Below are 20,492 nucleotides of genomic sequence, written 5' to 3' on the forward strand. Positions count from 1 at the left end.
TTTAAGGGCGTCGAAGTCCATTTATTTGGGACGCGCACAGTGGTTCAAAAGAAACACCGCACCGATAAAATAACTCCATTTTTCTCTGTTCCGTACAAAATCATTATACAATTAAAAAAAAAAACCCAACCCATTAACGGATGTTCCTGCTGGTCCGAAGAGCCGCGTATAATGGACGAGTGAAAGCCCAGATCGAGAAAACTGATTTTCCAAGCACAGAGCTATCGTTACCAATTCTCTTTAAATATTTCAACATCGCTAAACATTGCAATGCAAAAACGGCTGCCTGGATGTAGTCCAATTCAGAAGGTCCAGCTAACCGTGGGATCAGATTTTTTGGCTGCTCGGAAGTGTTTTTCCTCAAATCTGATAAAACATCCTTATCAAGATGCTTGGTAGCCTCTTCTACAGTACGAGGAAGAACTGGGGAAAAAAAAATAAACAAAAAATTGGAGCTCTTTGAAGATTCTCCCATCCCGTCAGAATCCATGACTTAGATTAGGAACTGGCACGCTTTTCTCACAAGGTTGGCGCACGACCATCCATGGTCTTGTTAAGTCTCGATGATTTTGTAAAAAAATTGGCCAATTTAAAAAGTTGGCAGGGTGACAGTGGCACAGGTTATGCGTTTTGGGGGGCGGGATAGTAAACATCCTGTTGCTGGTGAATCCCATCCCAACGGAACGGAAGACTATTTTCGTGTCAGCGTGTGAGAACGCTAAACTCTTCGCTGGCACCCCTGAAGTTACACCACCATAGTCAGCACTACAGGTAGAAGATAACTCCGACCACAGATGGCTCCAATTTCTGCAGGAAATGTACATTAGGAAAAGTTCTACGGACCGCAGGGCCGTAGATGGCTGAGACTGCGCTACAGGTGAACCAATCTAATCAAGATTCCCAGCAATGAATTAGGAGGAATCTATTACGAGATTGCCCATGGTTGATCTAGAAAGGGCTTATAAATAAATGGAGGATCCAATATACTGTATTTATAGGGCTTCCTTCAGAAATCTCGTTCGCTCCTTGAAGTTGACGGTTCAACTCTTGAGTTGAGGGTCTACTGGAGTTGTTCATCTGCAGCCATCTCCGGAGATGTTCCTCAGAGATCCCATCAACTCTTTTAGTCAATGGAGGCCAACTTAGAAATGTCTTCGTATGGAACACCATCCACCGTACGTCCTTTCAGAGCTCCCTGCAGAGGGAAATTTCAACAAAAGGAAGTTTTAAGGAAGTTCAAGTTTTTGGACGCCAAGAAAATAAACCAGTGATCATCTCAACTCAAGGCCCAATAGGATCAAATCATCCTACATCCTACGATGTCTATGTAGATTCTCAGTCATCCAGGTCAAGGTTGTCCCAAAGGTGCTTTTTCAAGAGGCAACTGAGTTGGGACATCAGAGGCTCTCCACAATTGGCAGCTTTAAGACTTGTGGACTTCAACTCTCAGAATTCTCAGCATGGCTGAGGAATTCTGGGTGTTGAAGTCCACAAGTCTTAAAGTTGCCAGCTTTCAAGATACCTGCATTACATGAAGACCCAGCTCCCTGGAGAAGGCTCCAATACTGGGAAAGGTGGAAGGCTAGAGAATGTCAGGCATGAAAAACTAGGTCCACACATTAATCTTTATTTATTGCGTGTGCATCTTCTCAACTAATGGTCAGCATCAGATGTCAGCGTTCCGAGTAATGCACCCACCGAAAGCAGAACTCCGAGGTAGGTAGATTCCTCAAAGAACAAGTTTATTGGATACATCAAATCGGCACAGCCGGTGAAAACCAACTCTAATAGTTCCCACAGTTTTCACCTAATTAAAAGAGTGAAAATCCCCCCTCCCAGATGTCACCGGTCACATTGTCCAATGAATACAGCTGGCAGGCTGCTTGGTCACTCCTCTCCTCCTTCTCCTGTTCTGATGACCTTGGTTCCCACAGGAAAACTTTCTGTTTTGGCAGTTAGTTGGGCTATCTACTTCCCTTCTTCCTTCCCTCTCTCGGGCTTCGTGGCAACAAATGAGGCAGCACAAGATGGCTTCAGCCAGGTTCGCTTCAGAGTTGACATCAGGTTAGAGTTAGGTAAGGGTCAACAGCACTCAAGGTGCTTAATTCACTTGCAGCTATGTAGGGATTCTAGGCTGATTCCCTCTTTTCAGTCCACCTCCAGGCTCTGCCATTCCTTCTCCTACAGAGAAGAGAACGACCAAGGTGGATGGACTCAGTTACATTGGGCATGGTCTACCACTGGAAGATCTGAAGGACAACACTGGAGAAAATGTCCATCACAAATGTTCTCCATCCATCATGGAGAAAATCTTATCTACGTGGTTCTTAGAGTTGACATTGACTTGACGGCACATAATCCAGTTTCTCTCCCCACACACGAGGGGGAAGTCATATCTCGGGGAGGCATCCAAAGATAGCAACAGCTGACTTTTACAGTGAGCCCTCAACGACCACAACTGAGCAAAATTGTGTTGCTAAGTGATACATTTGTTAAATGAGTTTTGCCCCATTTTACGAGCTTTCTTGCCGCAGTTGTGAAGTTAGGAACACCGATGTTGAGTGAATCTGACTTCCCCATTGATTTTTCTTGTCAGAAGGTTGCCAAACGGGATCACGTGATCCCGGGATCAGTGGTGGGACCTATCAGTTCACCCTGGTTCGGGCAAACCGGTAGCTCCGCCCACCCATCCGGATGTCATCAAAAACGCTCTGCGCATGGGCAGAAGCGCTGTGCACTCTCAAAGCGAGTGAGCCCGCCCGCGTGCTCCCGATAGCGAACTGGTATTGAAAATTGAAACCCACTACTGCCCGGGACACGGCAATCGTCATGAGTCACGTGCCAAGCGGTCAACTTTTGATCACGTGACAATGAGGAAGCCGCAACGGTCACAAGTGTGAAAAACATCGTAAGCCACTTTTTTTCCAGTGACGTTGCAACTTCGAACGGTCACTAAGCTAACTGTTGAAAGTCGAGGACTTACATAATCCAGGCAAGAGTCATCTGGGCCAAAGGAATAACATTTCAACTGCATTTACCCTCAAACCAGGGGTGAAATCCAGCAGGTTCTGACAGGTTCTGGAGAACCGGTAGCGGAAATTTTGAGTAGTTCGGAGAACCGGCAAATGCCACCTCTGGCTGGCCCCAGAGTGGGGTGGGAATGGGGATTTTGCAGTATCCTTCCCCCTGGAGTGAGGAGGGAATGGGGATTTTGCAGTATCCTGTCCCTGGAGTGGGGAGGGAATGGAGATTTTGCAGTACCCTTCCCCTGCCACGCTCACCAAGCCACACCCACAGAACCGGTAGTAAAAAAAATGTGGATTTCACCACTGCCTCAAACCCTTAATTCATTGAATGAACGAATCCATTTTCTAAATCTCTTGTTAAGGATCTTCAATAAATAAGGAACGGATGCGGCTGCCTGTTATACAACTATTAAAAGATACTCACCGATTGAATGAGGACCGTGGCGGAAAATGACTTCTCGTTGATGCTCAGTAACGTGGCTTCATTCCCTCTGTAGCCTCCGTTTAAAATCAGCACTTTTTTACCTGTAAGGTGAAGAGGGATGAATCTAATCTACCTCAAACCTGACATTGGTCAGTCTAATTCAGTGCTTTTTTCCTAGGCTTGGTCTAGCTCAGTGGTGGGCTGCAACTGGTTTAACATCTGGTTTAGTGATCGCGCGCTTTGCGCGCCTAACATGCTTTGCACGGAGCGTTCAAAATACAGCAATTTGAAGCTCAGCTGCTTACCTTCTAAGGCAGCCCCGGTAAGTAGAAATTCTTTTAGGGGGGAAAAAGTGTGTCTTATACTCCAAAAAATACGGTACATTTAACAAGAATTATCTTGCCAGAAAAACTTACCTGGGGCTGGAATCACCGTCTCCAGATGCGTCTGGTCAAGTTTGAGCTTATCTCCGGAATTGGTCAATTTCACAACCGCCGTGTATTTGTCAATTACCTCCTGTAACATCAATTACACATGTATTAAATGAAAGGAAGAATTCATTGCTATTATTCTTAAATTGTCAGAAAGAAGTCATCGCCTGGATCTATTGTACAAACACATGAAACCGTAAATCATGGTTTAGTTACACTTCATGATGCCTGCCCAAAAACAAACAAGCCACATGATGCATTAGCATGTTGTGAAAACCAGGTCATCATATTAAGCTATGCAGGTAGTCCTCGACTTATGACCGCAATTGGATGTGGCACTTCCGCTGAGAAGCAATGAGGTGGTTAAGTAAGTTGTATCTAATTCTATGACCTTTTGTTGTGTTGTTAAGCAAATTACCAGGGTTGTTAAGTGCAGTCCATGGGTGGGTTCTAAAATTTTTTACTACTGGTTCTGTGGGCGTGGCTTATTTTATGGGCGTGGCTTGATGGTCACGTGACAATTCTTTAGTATTGTCCCATTTGTTTTTGGAGGCACCGGTCTACCCATTTGTTTTTCGAGCGCACTGGTCTACCACCACACTGCCTTTTAACACTGATCAGCTGTAGGGCGGCCCTTTGAAGCCCCAAGGCAAGAGTTTAAACAGTTTTTTTCCTTCCAGCCGATCAGCTGGGACTCGGGAGGCAGCGAAAAATTGGGGGCGGGGCCAAATAAAAGGTAAGAATAACGCGGGGGTGGTGGTGGTGGGAGGGCCCAGCTCCCGAACAAAGAGAACCGGTTCGGTGACATCATATCTTCATCGCTACCGGCTCGGCCGAACCGGGAGGAACCCACCACTGCTGCAGTCGTTATGTTTAATCCTGTTTTCCCCATTGATTTAAGCTTGTTGGAAGCCAATTCGGAAGGTCGAAATGGAGTTCACAAGACCCCACAATCCTGCACCTGTTGCGCAGGTAGTCCTCGACTTGCGGCCACAATTGAGGCCAACATTTCTGTTGTTAAGTGAGACATTTGTTAAGTGAGTTTCTCACTTAACTCTGAATAACTCTGTTATTCAATTATTTCCCATCCTCTCTTGGAATATTTTCATTTTACGATCTTTCTTCCCACGGCTGTTAAGTGGATCACTGCCGTTGTTAAGTTAAATATTTTCATTTACACCTGCTCCAACCACCCTAACGCTTGTCCCTCTCTGTGACCAACATTTTGGGAAGGGCAGATAAAAAGGCTCTGTACTCACTTTAACGACGGCTTTTTTTTTATAGTATTTCTCGCCAAGTTTCTTGGTTATGATTTTGACCACAATTTCCTAGAAAAGAGATCAGGGTTAATGACATGCAAGAAGATCTCACTTCCTATCTGCAGTTAATTCTTTCTGGAATAGAGTAAAATTGACGTGCAATGTTAAGATTTAGCCCCAGAAATAAAGTTTGTTCTTGTAAATGGGAAGGAGAACAGAGTCTCCTACACACACACACACACACACACACAAAGAGCACAGGGTCAGAAAAAAATACATGTTCCTTAATTTTCTAGTTTTCCAAAAGCAGGGATTCTGCTGTTGTTATAGCTGTCAGAACTAATCCTTCCGTCCCCCCATCCACCATCCACCCAAAACTGATGAAGCCTCTTGGATGAGAAGCGAAATGTCTTCAAGGAAAACCTCTTTTGAGTTTTTTTTTGTTTTTGTTTTTTTGCTTGGATTTATATACCGCCCTACTCCCGAAGGACTCAAGGCGGTGAACAGCCAAAAAGATAAAACACACAAACTACAAAATTTAAAAGACAATATAAAAACCCATTAAATGATTTGGCCCAAAACAAATTAAAACACCCCTAATGTTTTAAAACAAATTTAAAATTTACAATTAAAAGGGAAGTTAGGTCAGGCCAGACGGTTGAAATAAAAAAGTCTTGAGGGCATGGTGGAAGGTGTTTTCCTTCTTTTCCTTGAAGAGGTTTCGCTTCTCATCCAAGAAGCTTCATCAGGTTCTGGACGAATGATTGCTTTTGAAAAAGTGCCTTTGGGACAACCAGGACCTGGATGGCTGAGAATCTCACAGACATTATTGCTCTGCCGATTCTTCTTTGTCTAAGCATCTTAAATATAATAACTCAAATAATACAGGTAGTCCTCGACTTAACAACCACAACTGGGGAGCAGACTTTTCCATTGCTAAGCAATGCAGCTGTTGAGTCGTGCTTGGTTTTTAAACTTTTTTTTTATTAAGTGAATCACTGCAGTTGTTAAGAAAAAATCATGCGGTTGTTAAATGAATCTGGCCTCCCTCCAACTGACCTTTGCTTGTTAAAAGCCAGCGGGGAAGGTCGCCAATGGCGATCACATGACCCCGGGACACTGCAACAGTCATACTGTAAGTACATGCCAGTTGCCAAGCGCCCAAATTCCGATCATGTAATTGTGAGGATGCTATGATGGTTATAAGTGTGGGGATCGGTTGTAAGTCACTTTTTTCACTGCCATTTTACTGAAAGGTCATTAAACAAATAGTCATAAGTCAAGGACTGCCTGTAGTCTGCCAGCTAAACAGGAACCTGATAGAGATAAATTGAAACAGGGGGAAAAGAAAACCTTGGACCTGAACATAACAGTTAAAGGGGATACATAAAAATCTACCCACTTATTCCCCGAAGCTACATCATGACAGATTCCGGACAATCACTTGGATACTTACAGGTTGCAACCAGTAGTCCATTCGGGCAGACTTTTTCTTCTCTTCTTCAAACTAGGAAAAATAAAAGCAAAAAACTCACATGTATTAATTCAATTCGGCCGTGCAGGTAAGATCAACTAGAGATAATATCCGGAAAATATCCTACCATACTAAAAACTTTTATATAATGCATTTTGTGACTTCCAGAAAAATCAGAAGTAACTGGAATATGGAGAGTATATTCTTAATGATAGAATAACAGCTTTATTGTCACTTTGAATGCACACTAATCGGCATAAATTAAAGTGAAATTTCATCACTTAGAGCTCTCAAAGGGTCACCACCTCCAACATACACATTACTAAATAAATAATACAAAATTGTGTGTGTGCGTGCATGTGCATCTATCTATCTATCTATCTATCTATCTATCTATCTATCTATCTATCCTCGTATTAACTAGATTGTGGAATTCTTACTTTGCTTGTCAGAAGGTTGTAAACTGTCTGTCTGTCTGTCTGTCTGTCTGTCTGTCTGTCTGTATGTATGTATGTATGTATGTATGTATGTATAAAGTGTTTCTGAGACACCTGGTCTACCCCAACATGTGGGAGGGGGCATTCTGCTCCCTTTTGCCTTTCAGCTCCAATCCAGGAGCCCTCAAGCAAGTTCGAATCCAAGTAAGGGTATGGCTAGCTGATGAAAGCTAAAGAGCTTGAAATAAATTTGGTATAAAATGGTTTGTCGTGAATGGGACTGCTTGAGGGCTCCTGGATTGGAGCTGAAAGGCGAAAGGGAGCAGAATGCCCCCTCCCACATGTTGGGGTAGACCAGGTGTCTCGGTAAACACTTAATCTTTCCCCTGGCTCAAGCTGATGAAGGGAGGAGAACCTGTGGCTCAGAAGGTTAATTCAACTGCCTAACATGCAGGAAGCCCAAGTTCGAATCCAAGTAAGGCTATTAACTAGATTGTGGAATTCTTACTTTGCTTATCAGAAAGTTGTAAACAGGGATTACATGACCTTGGGACATAGGAATGGTCTTAAGTATGAATCATCCTTTAAAAGGATGCCCAGAATTGGATGCAAAACTCAAGGTGTGAGCCAGCCAATGTAGGTGATCGAATGATTACTAGCTAGTTGGCAAAGTTCTAGTAAACCACTAAATTAGGAGTTGCATTTTGTGATCCCCTTGACTTTGATCTTTGCTGTTTTCTTATGAGCAGAAGACTCCACCATGACCCCAAATATTACCAGTAATCCTCCCTGCCTCACATAGGGGCACCTTGGCAAAATAGGAAAAACATTCTCTGCTGATAGAATAAAATTTTCAGTGTTGAACTGTGGAGTCCTAAGTGCTCAGACATGTTTCTTGCTAGCATTGATGATATTACCTATTTGGGTCACGAAACGTCTGCGAGAAAACAACCAAGCTCAGAGAGCACCAAGGACCCCACAGTCCTCCTTCTCCGTGTCTCCAGAAATCCATTCCCATCTAGCACTGATGATGTTACCTAACTGGGTAATGAAAGGTCTGCAAAAAAAATCAACCAAGCTCAGGGAGCATCAAGGACCCCACAAATGTCCTCTGGTTATCTCACATCCCCCCGCCCATTGTTTCTGCTCATAATAATCACCAATCAGAATGTATCAGTAACTGGACCTCCACCACACCTCTATGATCTCATCAAGGGCGGATTTTTTCTTCCTCTTCTCCTTAATTTGCTTTGACGTCGGAGGGATTTCTTTCCGCTTAACGGGGAGCAGCGCTCCTGGCGGCTTCAGCACACTGGCGCCAAGCAAGCTGGAGAAAAGAGACCTGGGTTAATAGTGGCAGGGAGCCTGTCCAGATGTGAGGACGCGATTTTTTTTTTAGTCCCCCTAGGGTGCTTTTTTTCCAAGAGGCAACGGGACCTTCTGGTTTTTCTTTGAAGACGTTTCGCTTCTCATCCGAGAAGCTTCTTCCGCTCTGACCGAATGACAGGGAATGGTGGGATTCAAATTTTTTTACTAGCGGTTCTGTGGGCGTGGCTTGGTGGGTGTGGCATGTCTTGGTGGGTGTGGCAAAGGAAGGATACTGCAAAATCTCCATTCCCTCCCCGCTCCAGGGGATGGATACTGCAAAATCTCCATTCCCTTCCCGCTCCAGGGGATGGATACAGCAAAATCCCCATTTCCTCCCGATCAGCTGGGACTTGGGAGGCAGAGAATAGATGGGGTCGGGGCCAGTCAGAATTTTTACTACCGGTTCTCTGAACTACTCAAAATTTCCGCTACCGGTTCTCCAGAACTGGTCAGAACCTGCTGAATTACCACCTCTGGAATAGAAGGATTTATACTCCTTGCAGACAGTTGGTGATTTGCATTCTTTCAGTGAGTTGTTGAGGCCACTTGGAGGTTTATCTGTGCCCTCAGGGTCACCTGAGTAGTGCAAGAAGGAACTGTCCATTTATGTCAAAAGAGGACATCAATGTCAAAATTGAACAGCCCTCTCTCAACAGAGGAGGAGGGATTATTGATTGATTGATTGGTTCGATTTACATGCCGCCCTTTTCCGAAGACTCAGGGCGGCTTACAATGCGTTAAGCAATAGCCTTCATACTTTTGTATATACCTGCTTAGTAGGGCTTTCGCCCCCCTCCCCAAAGCGGTGTTCTTTTTTATACAAAGTCAGCTTATTGCCCCCACAATCCGGGTCCTCATTTTACCTACCTCGAAAGGATGGAAGGCTGAGTCAACCTTGAGCCTGGTGAGATTCGAACTTGCAGTAATTGCAGGCAGCTGGTGTTACTTAACAGTGCTTTAGTCTGCTGCGCTACCAAGGCTCTTGGTACATCATCTATCTCCAGTCCTTTCATCCGTTCCAAGAAGGCTCCACACCCATTTGCACCACTCAGGTGACCCTGAGGACACAGATAAACCTCCAGGTGGCCTCAACGACCCTCTAAAAGGATGCAAACAACCAGCTGTGTCTGCAAGGAGTATAAATCCTTCCATCCCTCACCCTCCAGTTAGAGCTGAAGAAGCTTCTTGGATGAGAAGCGAAACGTCTTCAAAAGAAAAAAACCAAGAAAGTCCAGTTGCCGCTTGAAAAAAGCACCTTTGGGACAACAACGACCTGGAGGTCTGAAAGTCTCCATAGAGACTTAGTCCCCTAGTAGGGAAAATGGCTTAAGATTTCCTTCCCGAGTCAAAGAATAACACAAACGCAGGGAACCTGAGCTGGATCGGATTCAGATGAGACTCAAATAATCTCCTTACCCTGTGTTTGGGGAAGGGAGAGAGAGGGGACAGGAAATTCCCAGAAGCAGCGCACTAGTGTTGTGGCCCGTCAGCGGCCTGTGCAGCTAGTAGCTGATTCCGACAGCGAGGAGGCTGGTGTGGTGATGCGCCAGCAGCCTCTGCAGCTGGCGCTCGAGTCAGACAATGAGGAGGCTGGAGAAGATGTGGTGCCAGAGGCAGGGATTCAGCCAGGGCCTTCAGAACCTCCAGAAGGTCCTATAAGTGAAGAGGAAGAAGAGGAGGAGCCTCTTCTCGATACACGGGCGCGCAGAGCTGCCAAAAGGCAGGAGTGGCTCCTCAGGAGGAGGTCTCCTCGAGAGTAAGGCTTGGGGCTAATTGGCCACTCCCTTAGCCTATTTAAGGAAGGACGATGACTGAGGCAATTTGCAGGGAACAACTTCGTTCACTCTCCTTCGCGTCCTGATCTTAGTTCTCTTATCAGTTTCCTGCAAATTGCTTCTGGGCTTCCTGCCAACCATAGTAAGATTACGATTATTTATTCTTTGGATTCTTGTAGGCTGTTAAGAAAGTTAATTAGCAGCCTTTGTTTGAAAAAGACTGATTTAATTTAGTAAACTAAGGTTTGTACAGACTTTGTGTGTGCTCTTTGGGGTCCATAGCTGGGGCAGAACAACCAGCCCTTGGAGGGTTTACAGGTAGTCCTCAATTTACAACAGTCCGTTTAGTGACCGACATTACAACCAACCAACTACTACTTGCCTGCCTTTGGGTTGTTGTGCTGCAGCAGCTGAAGTGCTTGCTCCTTTGTTCAAGTTGAAGGTCACTAAAAGGAAAAAAAATAAAATAAAAAAGATTGCTCATTTCTTTCGTACCACATTTGGGGTTTGTGGACGCAGTGGTGCGGTGGCCTCACAATCAGGAGGCTGTGAGTTCGATCCTAGGTAGAGGAAGTGTTCTGTCCCTGTCCCACTCACGCACCCCCACAGACGGCCCGGAGTTAATAAGCCACACGACAAAATTCTTTGAAAATAAAGCTGGCAGCAACCCAGTGGCTAGCTGCCAATTCAGACTTTACTCACACAAAACAAAGATTAGACTGTCAGCATTCCGATAAAACAGGCAGAGTGTCAACAATACAAGGATTAATCCAAATGCAGTCCAATAAAGCAGGCAAAGTCCAGTAACACAGAGATCATGGAGTATTTCTAGTTTTTGCTCGTCACAAACTGAACCGGCCACCACACCCACATTTATACCCTGTGGGGTGTGGTCCAGTGACTCAGCTAATCTCTGGCATGCCTTCCCCTCTGCTGCGCACGCTTCTCCCTGCGCCTCTGGCGAGGGTCCATCTCCTTCGTCGCTGTCCACCTGTGGCTGCGGGGACGTGCTTGGCTCTGAGCCTATCTTTTGGCCTTCGGTGTCCTCCGGAGGCATTGCCAGAGAGGAGGGTCCTAGAGAGGGAGGCCTTGCCAACTCCTCTCCCTCACTCTCAGAATCTGCATCTGTCGATAGCCCAGGCTCAGGCAACGGAGCCACAACAGGCAGATAGTTCTCTCTCTGGGCACAATGAGAATATATCTGCCGAACAAAACTCCGCACTGGCGACAGGAAGGGCATCCGGCCAGTAAACAGCTCCATTCAGTTGCCCAGACTCCACCCCCTCAAGGGATTATGGGGTCGTTAAAAGATGATGATGATGGGGTTTGTGGACACAAGGCGAAGGAGGGCTGTGGGATCCTTGGTGCTTTCGGAGCTTGGTTTTTCTCGCTGACATTTCATGACCCAACTAGGTAACATCATCACTGCTAGATGGGAGTGGGGTTTGTGGAGACGAAGAGTCCATACATTCAAATAATTTTACCCAAAAAACCCCAAACCCCCAATACTGCCAATATTCTGCGATATTCTGAGATATTAACTTAATAATTTTAGGGTCCTGGTTTAGGACTTGAATCGTTAAGTCTCCACGAGTCTTAAGACTGTGAACCTTACAGATAACAATTTACCTTTTTCCTCCTCGTTTTCTCTGTTTAGTTCAGTGAAGACCGGCTCTTCCTGCAACGACAGAAAAGAACTAAGGATGGCTGAACCCAACAGGAAAGCACAGACATCATATCACAAAGTGACGAGTTGGGTTTGTTGCAATCAAGAAGGAATTAAGAAAAGTTTGGTTTGACCAAATGCTCCTGGGAATAAATCTAGGCGTTGTGGCGCAGTCTGGGGTCTGACTTATAGCAGGGACAGACAGACAGATAGACAGACAGACACACACACACACACAAACCAATGGTGGGTTGCTACCGGTTCGTCCCGGATCGGGCAAACCTGTAGCGGAGGCAGCAGGAGGCTCCGCCCACCCTCCTGGACGCTTCTGCGGATGCACAGAAGCATTGCGCGCATATGAGCACGCGCCCGCCCACAAGCGAACTGGTAGAGACAGGTTTTGAAACTCGCCCGACACACACACACACACAAATTGTAAAAAGCAACAGCTGGGGGACATATTAAGTTACTAATCTTATTCAATGATCCACTTTGCTGATCCCGTCTCTCTAGAGGCAGTCCTCAACTTACAACCAATTTGCTTAGTGACTGTTCAAAGTTACAGCAGCACTGGAAAAAAAGGGAGTTTTTGACACTTATGACCGTTGCCGCATCCCCATGGTAGGTTCCTCCTGGTTCGGCCGAGCCGATAGCGGTGATATGACGTCACCGAACCGGTTCTCTTTGTTCGGGAGCTGGGTCCTCCCACCCACCCGCGTTATTCTTACTTTTTATTTGGCCCCGCCCCCAATCAATTCGCTGCCTCCCGAGTCCCAGCTGATCGGCTAGAAGGAAAAATACTGTTTAAACTCCTGCCGCGGGGCTTCAAAGGGATGCCCTACAGCTGATCAGTGTTAAAAGACAGTGGGGTGGTAGATCGGTGCCTCCAAAAACAAATGAGTAGACCGGTGCCTCCAAAAACAAATGAGTAGACCGGTGCCTCCAAAAACAAATGAGTAGACCGGTGCCTCCAAAAACAAATGAGTAGACCGGTGCCTCCAAAAACAAATGAGTAGACCAATGCCTCCAAAAACAAATGAGTAGACCGGTGCCTCCAAAAACAAATGAGTAGACCGGTGCCTCCAAAAACAAATGGGTAGACCGGTGCCTCCAAAAACAAATGGGTAGACCGGTGCCTCCAAAAACAAATGAGTAGACCGGTGCCTCCAAAAACAAATGGGTAGACTGGTACAGCTCTGCAAGCAGTTAAAAACCTGATAGACCAGAACCTCTGCTAAATCCTAAAGAACTGTCACATGACCATCAAACCACGCCCACAAAATAAGCCACGCCCACAGAACCGGTAGTAAAAAATCTTAGAACCCACTCCTGACACATCCCCATAATCACGTGCAGGGGTGGGTTTCACTTACCTTTACCACCGGTTCGCTGCATGCACGCTCACTTTACCTGGCCTCGAAAATGGGCCTAAACAGCACGATTTGGAGCCAGGGTAGGTGGGCGGACCCACCGGTGATTGACACGACCGGTTCGCCTGAACCGGTGCGAACCGTCTGAATACCACCTCTGGGTACGTGATGAAAATTCAGACGCTTGGCAACTGGCATGTACTTATGACGGTTGCAGTGTCCTGGGTGTGTGTGTGTGTGTGTGTGTGTGTGTCACGCGATCGATCCCCTTCAGTGACGTTCTGACAAGCAAAGTCAACGGGCAAGCCAGATTCGCTTAACAACCGTGTTACTAACTGAACAACTGCCGTGAGTCACTTCACAACTGCGGCCGGGACGCTCGTCAAATGGCGCAAAATTAAACAACTGTCTTGCTTAGTGGCAGAAATTTTGGGCTCAATTGCGGTTGTAAGTCGAGGACTCCCTGTGTTAAATTTTCGAATACGGGACGAACGATGATCAAAATGGCAAAATCATCAAGTATCAAATATCCTTTTGCCCCCACCTGATCTTTTCCTTCCAAGCCCCTCCTGACTTGCTGTTCGATGAATCTTGCCGTTTTTTCTTCATCGTCCAAGTCCTGTTTTTTCTTTTTTTCCTGTTCCTGCTGCCTCCGGATGGTCTCGGGGTCTCGGTCAATGTACTGGATGTACCAGCCTTTGGGCGTTTCGTCGACTTTGCAAAGGCCTTAAAGAAGCATATTGCCATGGTTAGAACCTCCATTTTAGGAGGACTAAGGAAGGAAGTTATAGAATTGTAGCCCCCACCCCCCAAATTGGAAGCCCCCCTGTAAAGAATATCCTTCGATTAACCTCAGATCCTGATGAGGAAAGAGACACAGCTATGCAGGCTGCTTGGCAATGGGTTGGCAATGGCTTACCACCCCTGTTTCTCAACCTTGGGAATTTGAAGAGGAGTGGACTTCAATTCCCAGAATTCCCCAGCCGGTGTTGGGGATGTTTTTGTCACAGGGACTCTGCCCTACAGACTTGGATCTCTAGATAGGCTCCTCTATCCAAGCACTAAGTAGGCCTCATTCCACTTAGCTTCCCAACCATCTATTGCGGGGTGGTGGTGGTGGTGGTGTAAAACTGGAGTTCTTTGAGGGCCAGATCAGAATTGTAGCTCTCCTCCACAGGCCGGCCGGGGGCGGGGGAGAAGGGGGGAACCTTTCAAAGTTACAACAGCACTAAAAAAGGTGACTTAGGACCTAAGTGGTGGGATTCAGCCGGTTCGGGCAAACCGGTAGTTAAATTGCTGGCTAGTCTCTCCCCTCCCAGGGTCCCCACATGCCTCATTTTGGCTCCCAGGTAAGTGCAGGGAGGCCTTCTAGGCCCAAAATGGGGCGGGGGAGCTGTTGTGGCTCCGACCCCCGAGCCCATTTTATCGGAGGAAGAAGGCTCTGAACATGAAGGAGAGGAGCCGGCCAGGCCTCCCTCTCCAGGCCCCTCCTCTCTGGCAATGCCTCAGGTGTCTGCCGAGGGAGAGGAGATTGGCCAGGAGCCAGGTGTCTCCGATGACAGCGATGACGGTGATAAGTCGTTCCTGGATCCAGGCCAATGAAGGCGAGATAAACGTTTGCAGCAGATGAGGAGGCGTGCCAGGGATTAAGCTGAGTCACTGGACCACACCCCACAGGCTATATAAGAGAGTGTGGTGGCCATTTAGACTCTGTGACGGACAAAGCTAACTTCTGGCTAGTCACTTTGTACAACGCCTAATCTGCTGAAGGTTCCATGTTTGAGCTAGGACTGTTTTGAAAACTCTGTGTATTCGTTGGGGTTATCTGGTGGAGGGACACTCCCTCTTCTTGTAGTAAAGCACTTGGCAGACGGTTATCGTATTGCTGCCAAGTTCCTGATAACGAACATCGTGTGTGCCAAGTAATTCTTTAACCCCCGGCTGGCTGTTTGTGTGTGTGTGGGGACGGGGACAGAACAGGAGCATGGTACCCCCTCCTCCCCCCGGTGGCCTGTTTTTGCTCCCAGGAGGCTTCAGGGAGGCCTCCTAGGCCTAAAACGGGGCATGGGGGGGGCAGCATGTTTCCTCCCGTGGCCCGTTTTTGCTCCCACGGGGATGTAGGCCGAGTGCTGCCCTGTCACACCCACCCAGCCGGTCATTTGGACTCTTTGCAGCATCCCCATGGTCACGAGATCAAAATTTGGATGCTTGGCAATTGGTTCATATTTTGTCCCCCGGGGGAGTCACGTGATCACCATTTTGTGACCTTCTGACGAGCAAAATCAATGGGGAAACCGAATTCACTTAACAACGGTGGCAAGGAGTTTCGTAAAAACGGGACAAAACTCACTGAACAAATGCCTCGCTTAACAACAGAAATGTTGGGTACGACTGTGGTCGTATGTCGAGGGCTACCTGTGCAGCATTCAAATGACCTCCCCTCCCCTCTGCCTCCCAACGCGCTTAAAAAAAAAAAGTAAATGTTAAAATATTGATATATTGATAAGGTTTTAAGTCCTTTCATTCGGCAAGCTCTTCTATTTAGCGAGTGGCTCAGCTGCCTCCAGCACCCCAAATCCTCCCACGAGGGAGTGGGGGTCCATACAAGGAGAACTTTTTACCTTCCCTCCCGAGCCACTTTGTAAAATCCGTCAGAGTTTCCCACTGCGTAGCGTTCATATGGATGTGTTCCCGATGGCTGATATATTCATTATATACGATATTGTTGTGGACTCTCTTTGTTCCTAGGAAGAGAGAGAGAGAGAGAGAGAGAAAAAAACCACCCCTCTTAATTAGAAGCATGGAGTTAGCTAAAACATTTCCACGTTAACTAAAGAAGCATCGTTTTTCCATTGTGGGACAGCATCTTCCCGAAAATTGGTACGGCGCCCACTCTACAATTCTTCCAAAAGTTTTTAAAATGTGACTCCGCTTCCAGGCCCGGAATTCAGGGTAGATGCCCATTCTGGGAGTTTTTTCCTGTTAGGCTGGGATATGTTTGTTTTCGTCTTCTGGATGTACATGATTTTTACTATTTCAGGGGGTGGGGGTGGGTTTCTTTGTTTTTATTCTAAGGCATTCAATGTTTATGGAGATTCTGAGTTATCCAGGTCAGGATTGTCCCAAAGGTGCTTTTTTCAAGAGGCAACTGGACTTTATGTTTTTTTTTTCTTTTGAAGATGTTTCGCTTCTCATCCAAGAAGCTTCTTCAGTTCTGACTGGATGGTGGAGAACAGGAGGATTTATATTCCTTACAGACAGCTGGTCATTTGCATCCTTTCAGAGAGCTGTTGAGGCACTGAAGGTTGCCTGATAAACACAGCTAAACCTCCAAGTGGCCTCAACGACTCTCTAAAAGGATGCAAATGACCAGCTGTCTGCAAGGAGTATAAATCCTTCCATTCCCCACCATCCAGTCAGAGCTGAAGAAGCTTCTCGGATGAGAAGCGAAATGTCTTCAAAAGAAAAACCAGAAAGTCCAGTTGCCTCTTGAAAAAAAAGCACCTCTAAGCCACTCAGTTTGTTTTGGGAACCGGGCACTGGTGGCAGACTGATTTAAGTACAGTATTGCAGGCAAACACTGCCCATTGCCAAGAGTTCGATCCTGACGGGGTTCAAGGTTGACTGGATCTTCCATCCTTCCGAGGTCGGTAAAATGAGGAGCCAGATTGTTCAGGGAAATATGCAAATAAGGCATCTACATTGTAAATTGCCCAGAGAGTGCTATAAAGTGATTGAGATGGGGTGAGGTGGGGTATATAAGCCTAAATGTCCCTGTTAGTCTCCAAATCTAATACGAACAAACCAACAAATGAAATTTACCGAATCTTCTCCTGAGAAGTTCTAGGAAATCATTCCGGAATTCCCTAGAAGAATATGAAAGAGAGTGTTACTGTGAGGTAAACCAGACAGAAATCATGACCGGATGAGATAATTCTACTTTTATTATAAGGCTACATCACAGAATCTTGCGAGCCTGAACTATACCGTATATTTTGGATTATAAAATGCACCAAGATTTCGAAGAGGTAAACAAGAAAAGTTTTTGCCCTCCCCAGCCCCCAGGAGCACTCTGCAGGCCTCCCAAATCCTCTTCGCGCCCCATTTTTGTGAAAAACACTTGTTTTTAGGGAAAACAGGATGCGCGGGGCAGGGTTTCAGGAGGTGTATTCGGTGTATAAGACGCACCAACATTCCCCCCCTCTCTTAGGGGGGAAAAAAGTGCATCTTACACTCCGAAAAGTATGGTAGTACAATTCTCTCCCCGCCCCACCCCCCGGCTTCTTTACAGCCTAGGAAACTAGGGAGGGTCTCTTCTGAACCTTTTTCTTCAGTTTCTCCAGTACTTCTGGTTTCTAACAAAAACAGTCATTCTGGACAATGGTTTCACTGAACAACCATTACAAAAAGGGTTCTAAAATCAGGTTTGGTCATGTGGCAATCCTGCTTAACGACCAGCATGACTTCCGACTGTAATTTCAGGCTTAATTATGGTCATAAGTTGAGGACTATCTGTAACACTAATTGCATCAGTTCAATTTCTATTATAGCCCTTGAGTAACACAGAAACTTTGTCAGTCGTAAACAGAAAGACACTCTCTCTCTCTCTCTCTCTCTTTTTTTTTTCTCTCTCTCTCTCTCCCTTCCCCACCTCCCCTTCTCTCTATATAAAGCAACATGAGACTTAAATATCTGTTTTGTAAAAAGGATATTCTGGTCCCAGAATGGAGGATAATTTGATGGACAATGAATTGAGGAGAGCCTTCACTAAGCTTCATTTTTAAACAACAACCTCCTCCCACGCCTACAAAATTCTAGAAAATTCTAAAAATCTGTTTGGACAAATAACCACAAGTGCTTGAGGCACTTCTCAACTGTCTTATATTTCCAATTTAATAGACTGCAGCCATAATACCGCATAAATTTCAGCAGACGCAGATCATAAAACGCAAGTGCCAAGTTACAGGCCAAACTCACTCTGAAAAGTAATCCATGAATTGCTGAGGGTTTTCGGATGCCAGGAGCAGTTGTCGCTGGTGAGATTCGGACATGCAGTGACATTTAAAGCCATTCTGGAAAAAACAAGGCGAGAAACAAAATAAAGTCAAAGTTCCCCAGCAAACCTCGAACAGGTATCACAAGTAGCTAAAACATTAAAAAAAAGGACAATGGAGACAAAATAATGCAGCTGGCAAGGAACTACCAAAAGAAAAAGATATTTACCCCCAAACATGGGAGCAATCCTAGATACATCCAAAGTAGCATACCCAGATATTAGATTTAGTTGCTTACTGAAGTCAACTAGGCTAAGTAATTAAATAAGTCAACCTCATTTAAATTCAATCCAGCCATTCGTCCTTTTTCACATAACACATTTAGCTTTGTCAGCTAAAGATCTAATAACCAGTATTCAGCCAACAAACTAAATTAAGTGTTTTGTGTCCCAGAATATGGTACCAAAGCCACACCATGAATCTGGGTTTACTGTCCAGTGCATTGTAGAATCCCAGAATATGAATGAATTCAGACATAAGCGTCTAGTCCCCTTTCATGGGTCGACTAGAAGACCTCCAAAGGTCCCTTTTGACTCCGTTATTCTATTCCATTCTTTTTATCATTGGTCTTAAACTGATGGGGGAGTCTTTGGTCTTAACACCATCTCTTGCAAACTTGTCCACTTTAAAATAGGTGAACTTCAACTCCCAGAATTTCCTAGCCAGCACGGCTTCCCCAGCAAGGGCTGGCTTGGGAATTCTGGGAATTGAAGTCCACTCGTCTTAAAGTGGCCAAGTTTGAATAAACAGTGGTTTAATACAAGACTAATGAAAAGGACTCCAATCTCACAGAAGGCTGGCTGAGAACGCAAAAAATCATATTAACGTATATTGTCCAAGACTCGAAAGGAAAAACCACAGTGATGAAACCTGAAAAACGCAACCTGCTTCATCACTGGAGGATTTTAAGAAGAGACTGGAAAGCCCCTTGTCTGAAATGGTATAGGGGTTGGGCTAGAGCAGGGGTAGGCAACCTGCGGCTCTGGAGCCGGATGTGGCTCTTTCATCCTTCTACTGTGGCTCCCTATCACCAGTCAGTTCCACAATATATTGATAATTGATACGGCTTTCAGTTAGGATAGGTAGAGGAAAAAGGACATCGCGCTAGGAGGAGACACTATGGTGAGGGCGACCGCACTTCTGATTGGCTCCAGAATTGAATGGGGGGGGGGGGCTTCCGGTTAGGGCTTTTGTGGCTCTTTGAGTGTTTAAGGTTGCCGACCCCGGGACTAAAGGATCTCCAAGATCCCTTTGTGTTGTGTTGTACTCTATTCTAAAGAAGAGATAAAACATATGAAGAACGGTTGCAGGAATTCGGTACGGCTAGTCTAGAGAAAAGAAGGACTGGGGGGGACGGGACAGGATAGCAGCATTCCGGTATTTGAGGGGCTGACACAAAGAGGAGGGGGGGTCAGCTTATTCTCCAAAGCACCAGAAGGCAAAACAAGAAACAATGGGTGGAAACTTATCAAGGGGAGAAGCAACCTGGAATGAAGGAGAAAGTGAGGACAATTAACCAGTGGAACTGCTTGCCACCAGAGGTTGCAGGTGTTCCATCACTGGAGGTTTTTAAGAAGAGACTGGACAGCCACCTCTCTGAAACGGCATAGGGTCTCCTGCTTGAGCAGGGGGCTGGACTAGATGACCTCCAAGGTCCCTTCCAGCTCTTATCCTGATTCTAACTTCATGCTGGAGCAAAATCACCCTAAGACAGCCAAAATCCGACAGAGATTCGTGAATGAGGACCTAAAAGGCCACCCGAGTCGAGGGCTTCTTCTAGGGCGCCCAGATAGACTGCCCCTGCCCCTGGAGGCTCGCTCTGTACCTCGTCCCGGCACTGCTTCTGGCACATCTGGCAATACCAGCGCAGCTTCTGCAGCCCCTTCGACTTGATGCGGTTGGCGATGGCCTTGGGGCTCAAGAAGTCCGTCTTCCCCATGGCGAAGGAGGCGAAGGAGCGGCGACACACGAAACCGGCGACTGCGACCCTCGCTTCCGGACTCTGAGCGGCGGCGGAAGAGCTGACCGGAAACGGAAGTGTTGTCACCGGAAACGGAAATGATGTAACAGGAAATCGTCACCGTTGACCTTTTTTTAAAGAAGGGCTTTGACGCCGCTCTAGCTCTCCCAATGAATGAACCGGGAATCATTGTGTAGAGTCTGTCCCGGCCGGTGAAATCTTAATTAAAAGATTTATAGTATCTATAT

General features: G+C 46.1%; 1 protein-coding gene across 1 annotated transcript; it reads right to left on the minus strand.

Annotated features, from left to right (window-relative positions):
* On the minus strand, window positions 1–20,343 carry KIN (Kin17 DNA and RNA binding protein). Its single transcript, XM_034436649.3, has 13 exons — window positions 20,110–20,343; window positions 18,208–18,302; window positions 17,053–17,096; window positions 15,852–15,974; window positions 13,775–13,956; window positions 11,824–11,872; window positions 10,577–10,640; window positions 8,249–8,378; window positions 6,597–6,647; window positions 5,141–5,209; window positions 3,867–3,966; window positions 3,451–3,551; window positions 1–1,195 (listed from the first exon to the last, which is right to left on the minus strand). Exons 1-13 carry the CDS (start codon window positions 20,221–20,223, stop codon window positions 1,124–1,126), a joined length of 1,194 nt encoding a protein of 397 aa, XP_034292540.1. The 5' UTR covers window positions 20,224–20,343; the 3' UTR covers window positions 1–1,123.
* Between the last annotated feature and the right edge of the window lie 149 nt (window positions 20,344–20,492).

This window comes from Pantherophis guttatus, chromosome 7, assembly GCF_059756535.1.
Source record: "Pantherophis guttatus breed Tessera chromosome 7, ASM5975653v1, whole genome shotgun sequence".
NCBI classification, from domain to species: Eukaryota; Metazoa; Chordata; class Lepidosauria; order Squamata; family Colubridae; genus Pantherophis; species Pantherophis guttatus.

What these genes read in the sequence shown, in the direction of transcription:
- KIN (XM_034436649.3), bottom strand. Translation starts at nt 20,223, where the DNA reads ATGGGGAAGACGGACTTCTTGAGCCCCAAGGCCATCGCCAACCGCATC. An exon ending in GCTTGGAAGGAAAAGATCAG is followed by an intron (nt 11,873 to 13,774) that starts GTGGGGGCAAAA and finishes CTGTCGTTGCAG; the next exon opens with GAAGAGCCGGTCTTCACTGA. An exon ending in CCACGGTCCTCATTCAATCG is followed by an intron (nt 1,196 to 3,450) that starts GTGAGTATCTTT and finishes TTCCCTCTGCAG; the next exon opens with GGAGCTCTGAAAGGACGTAC.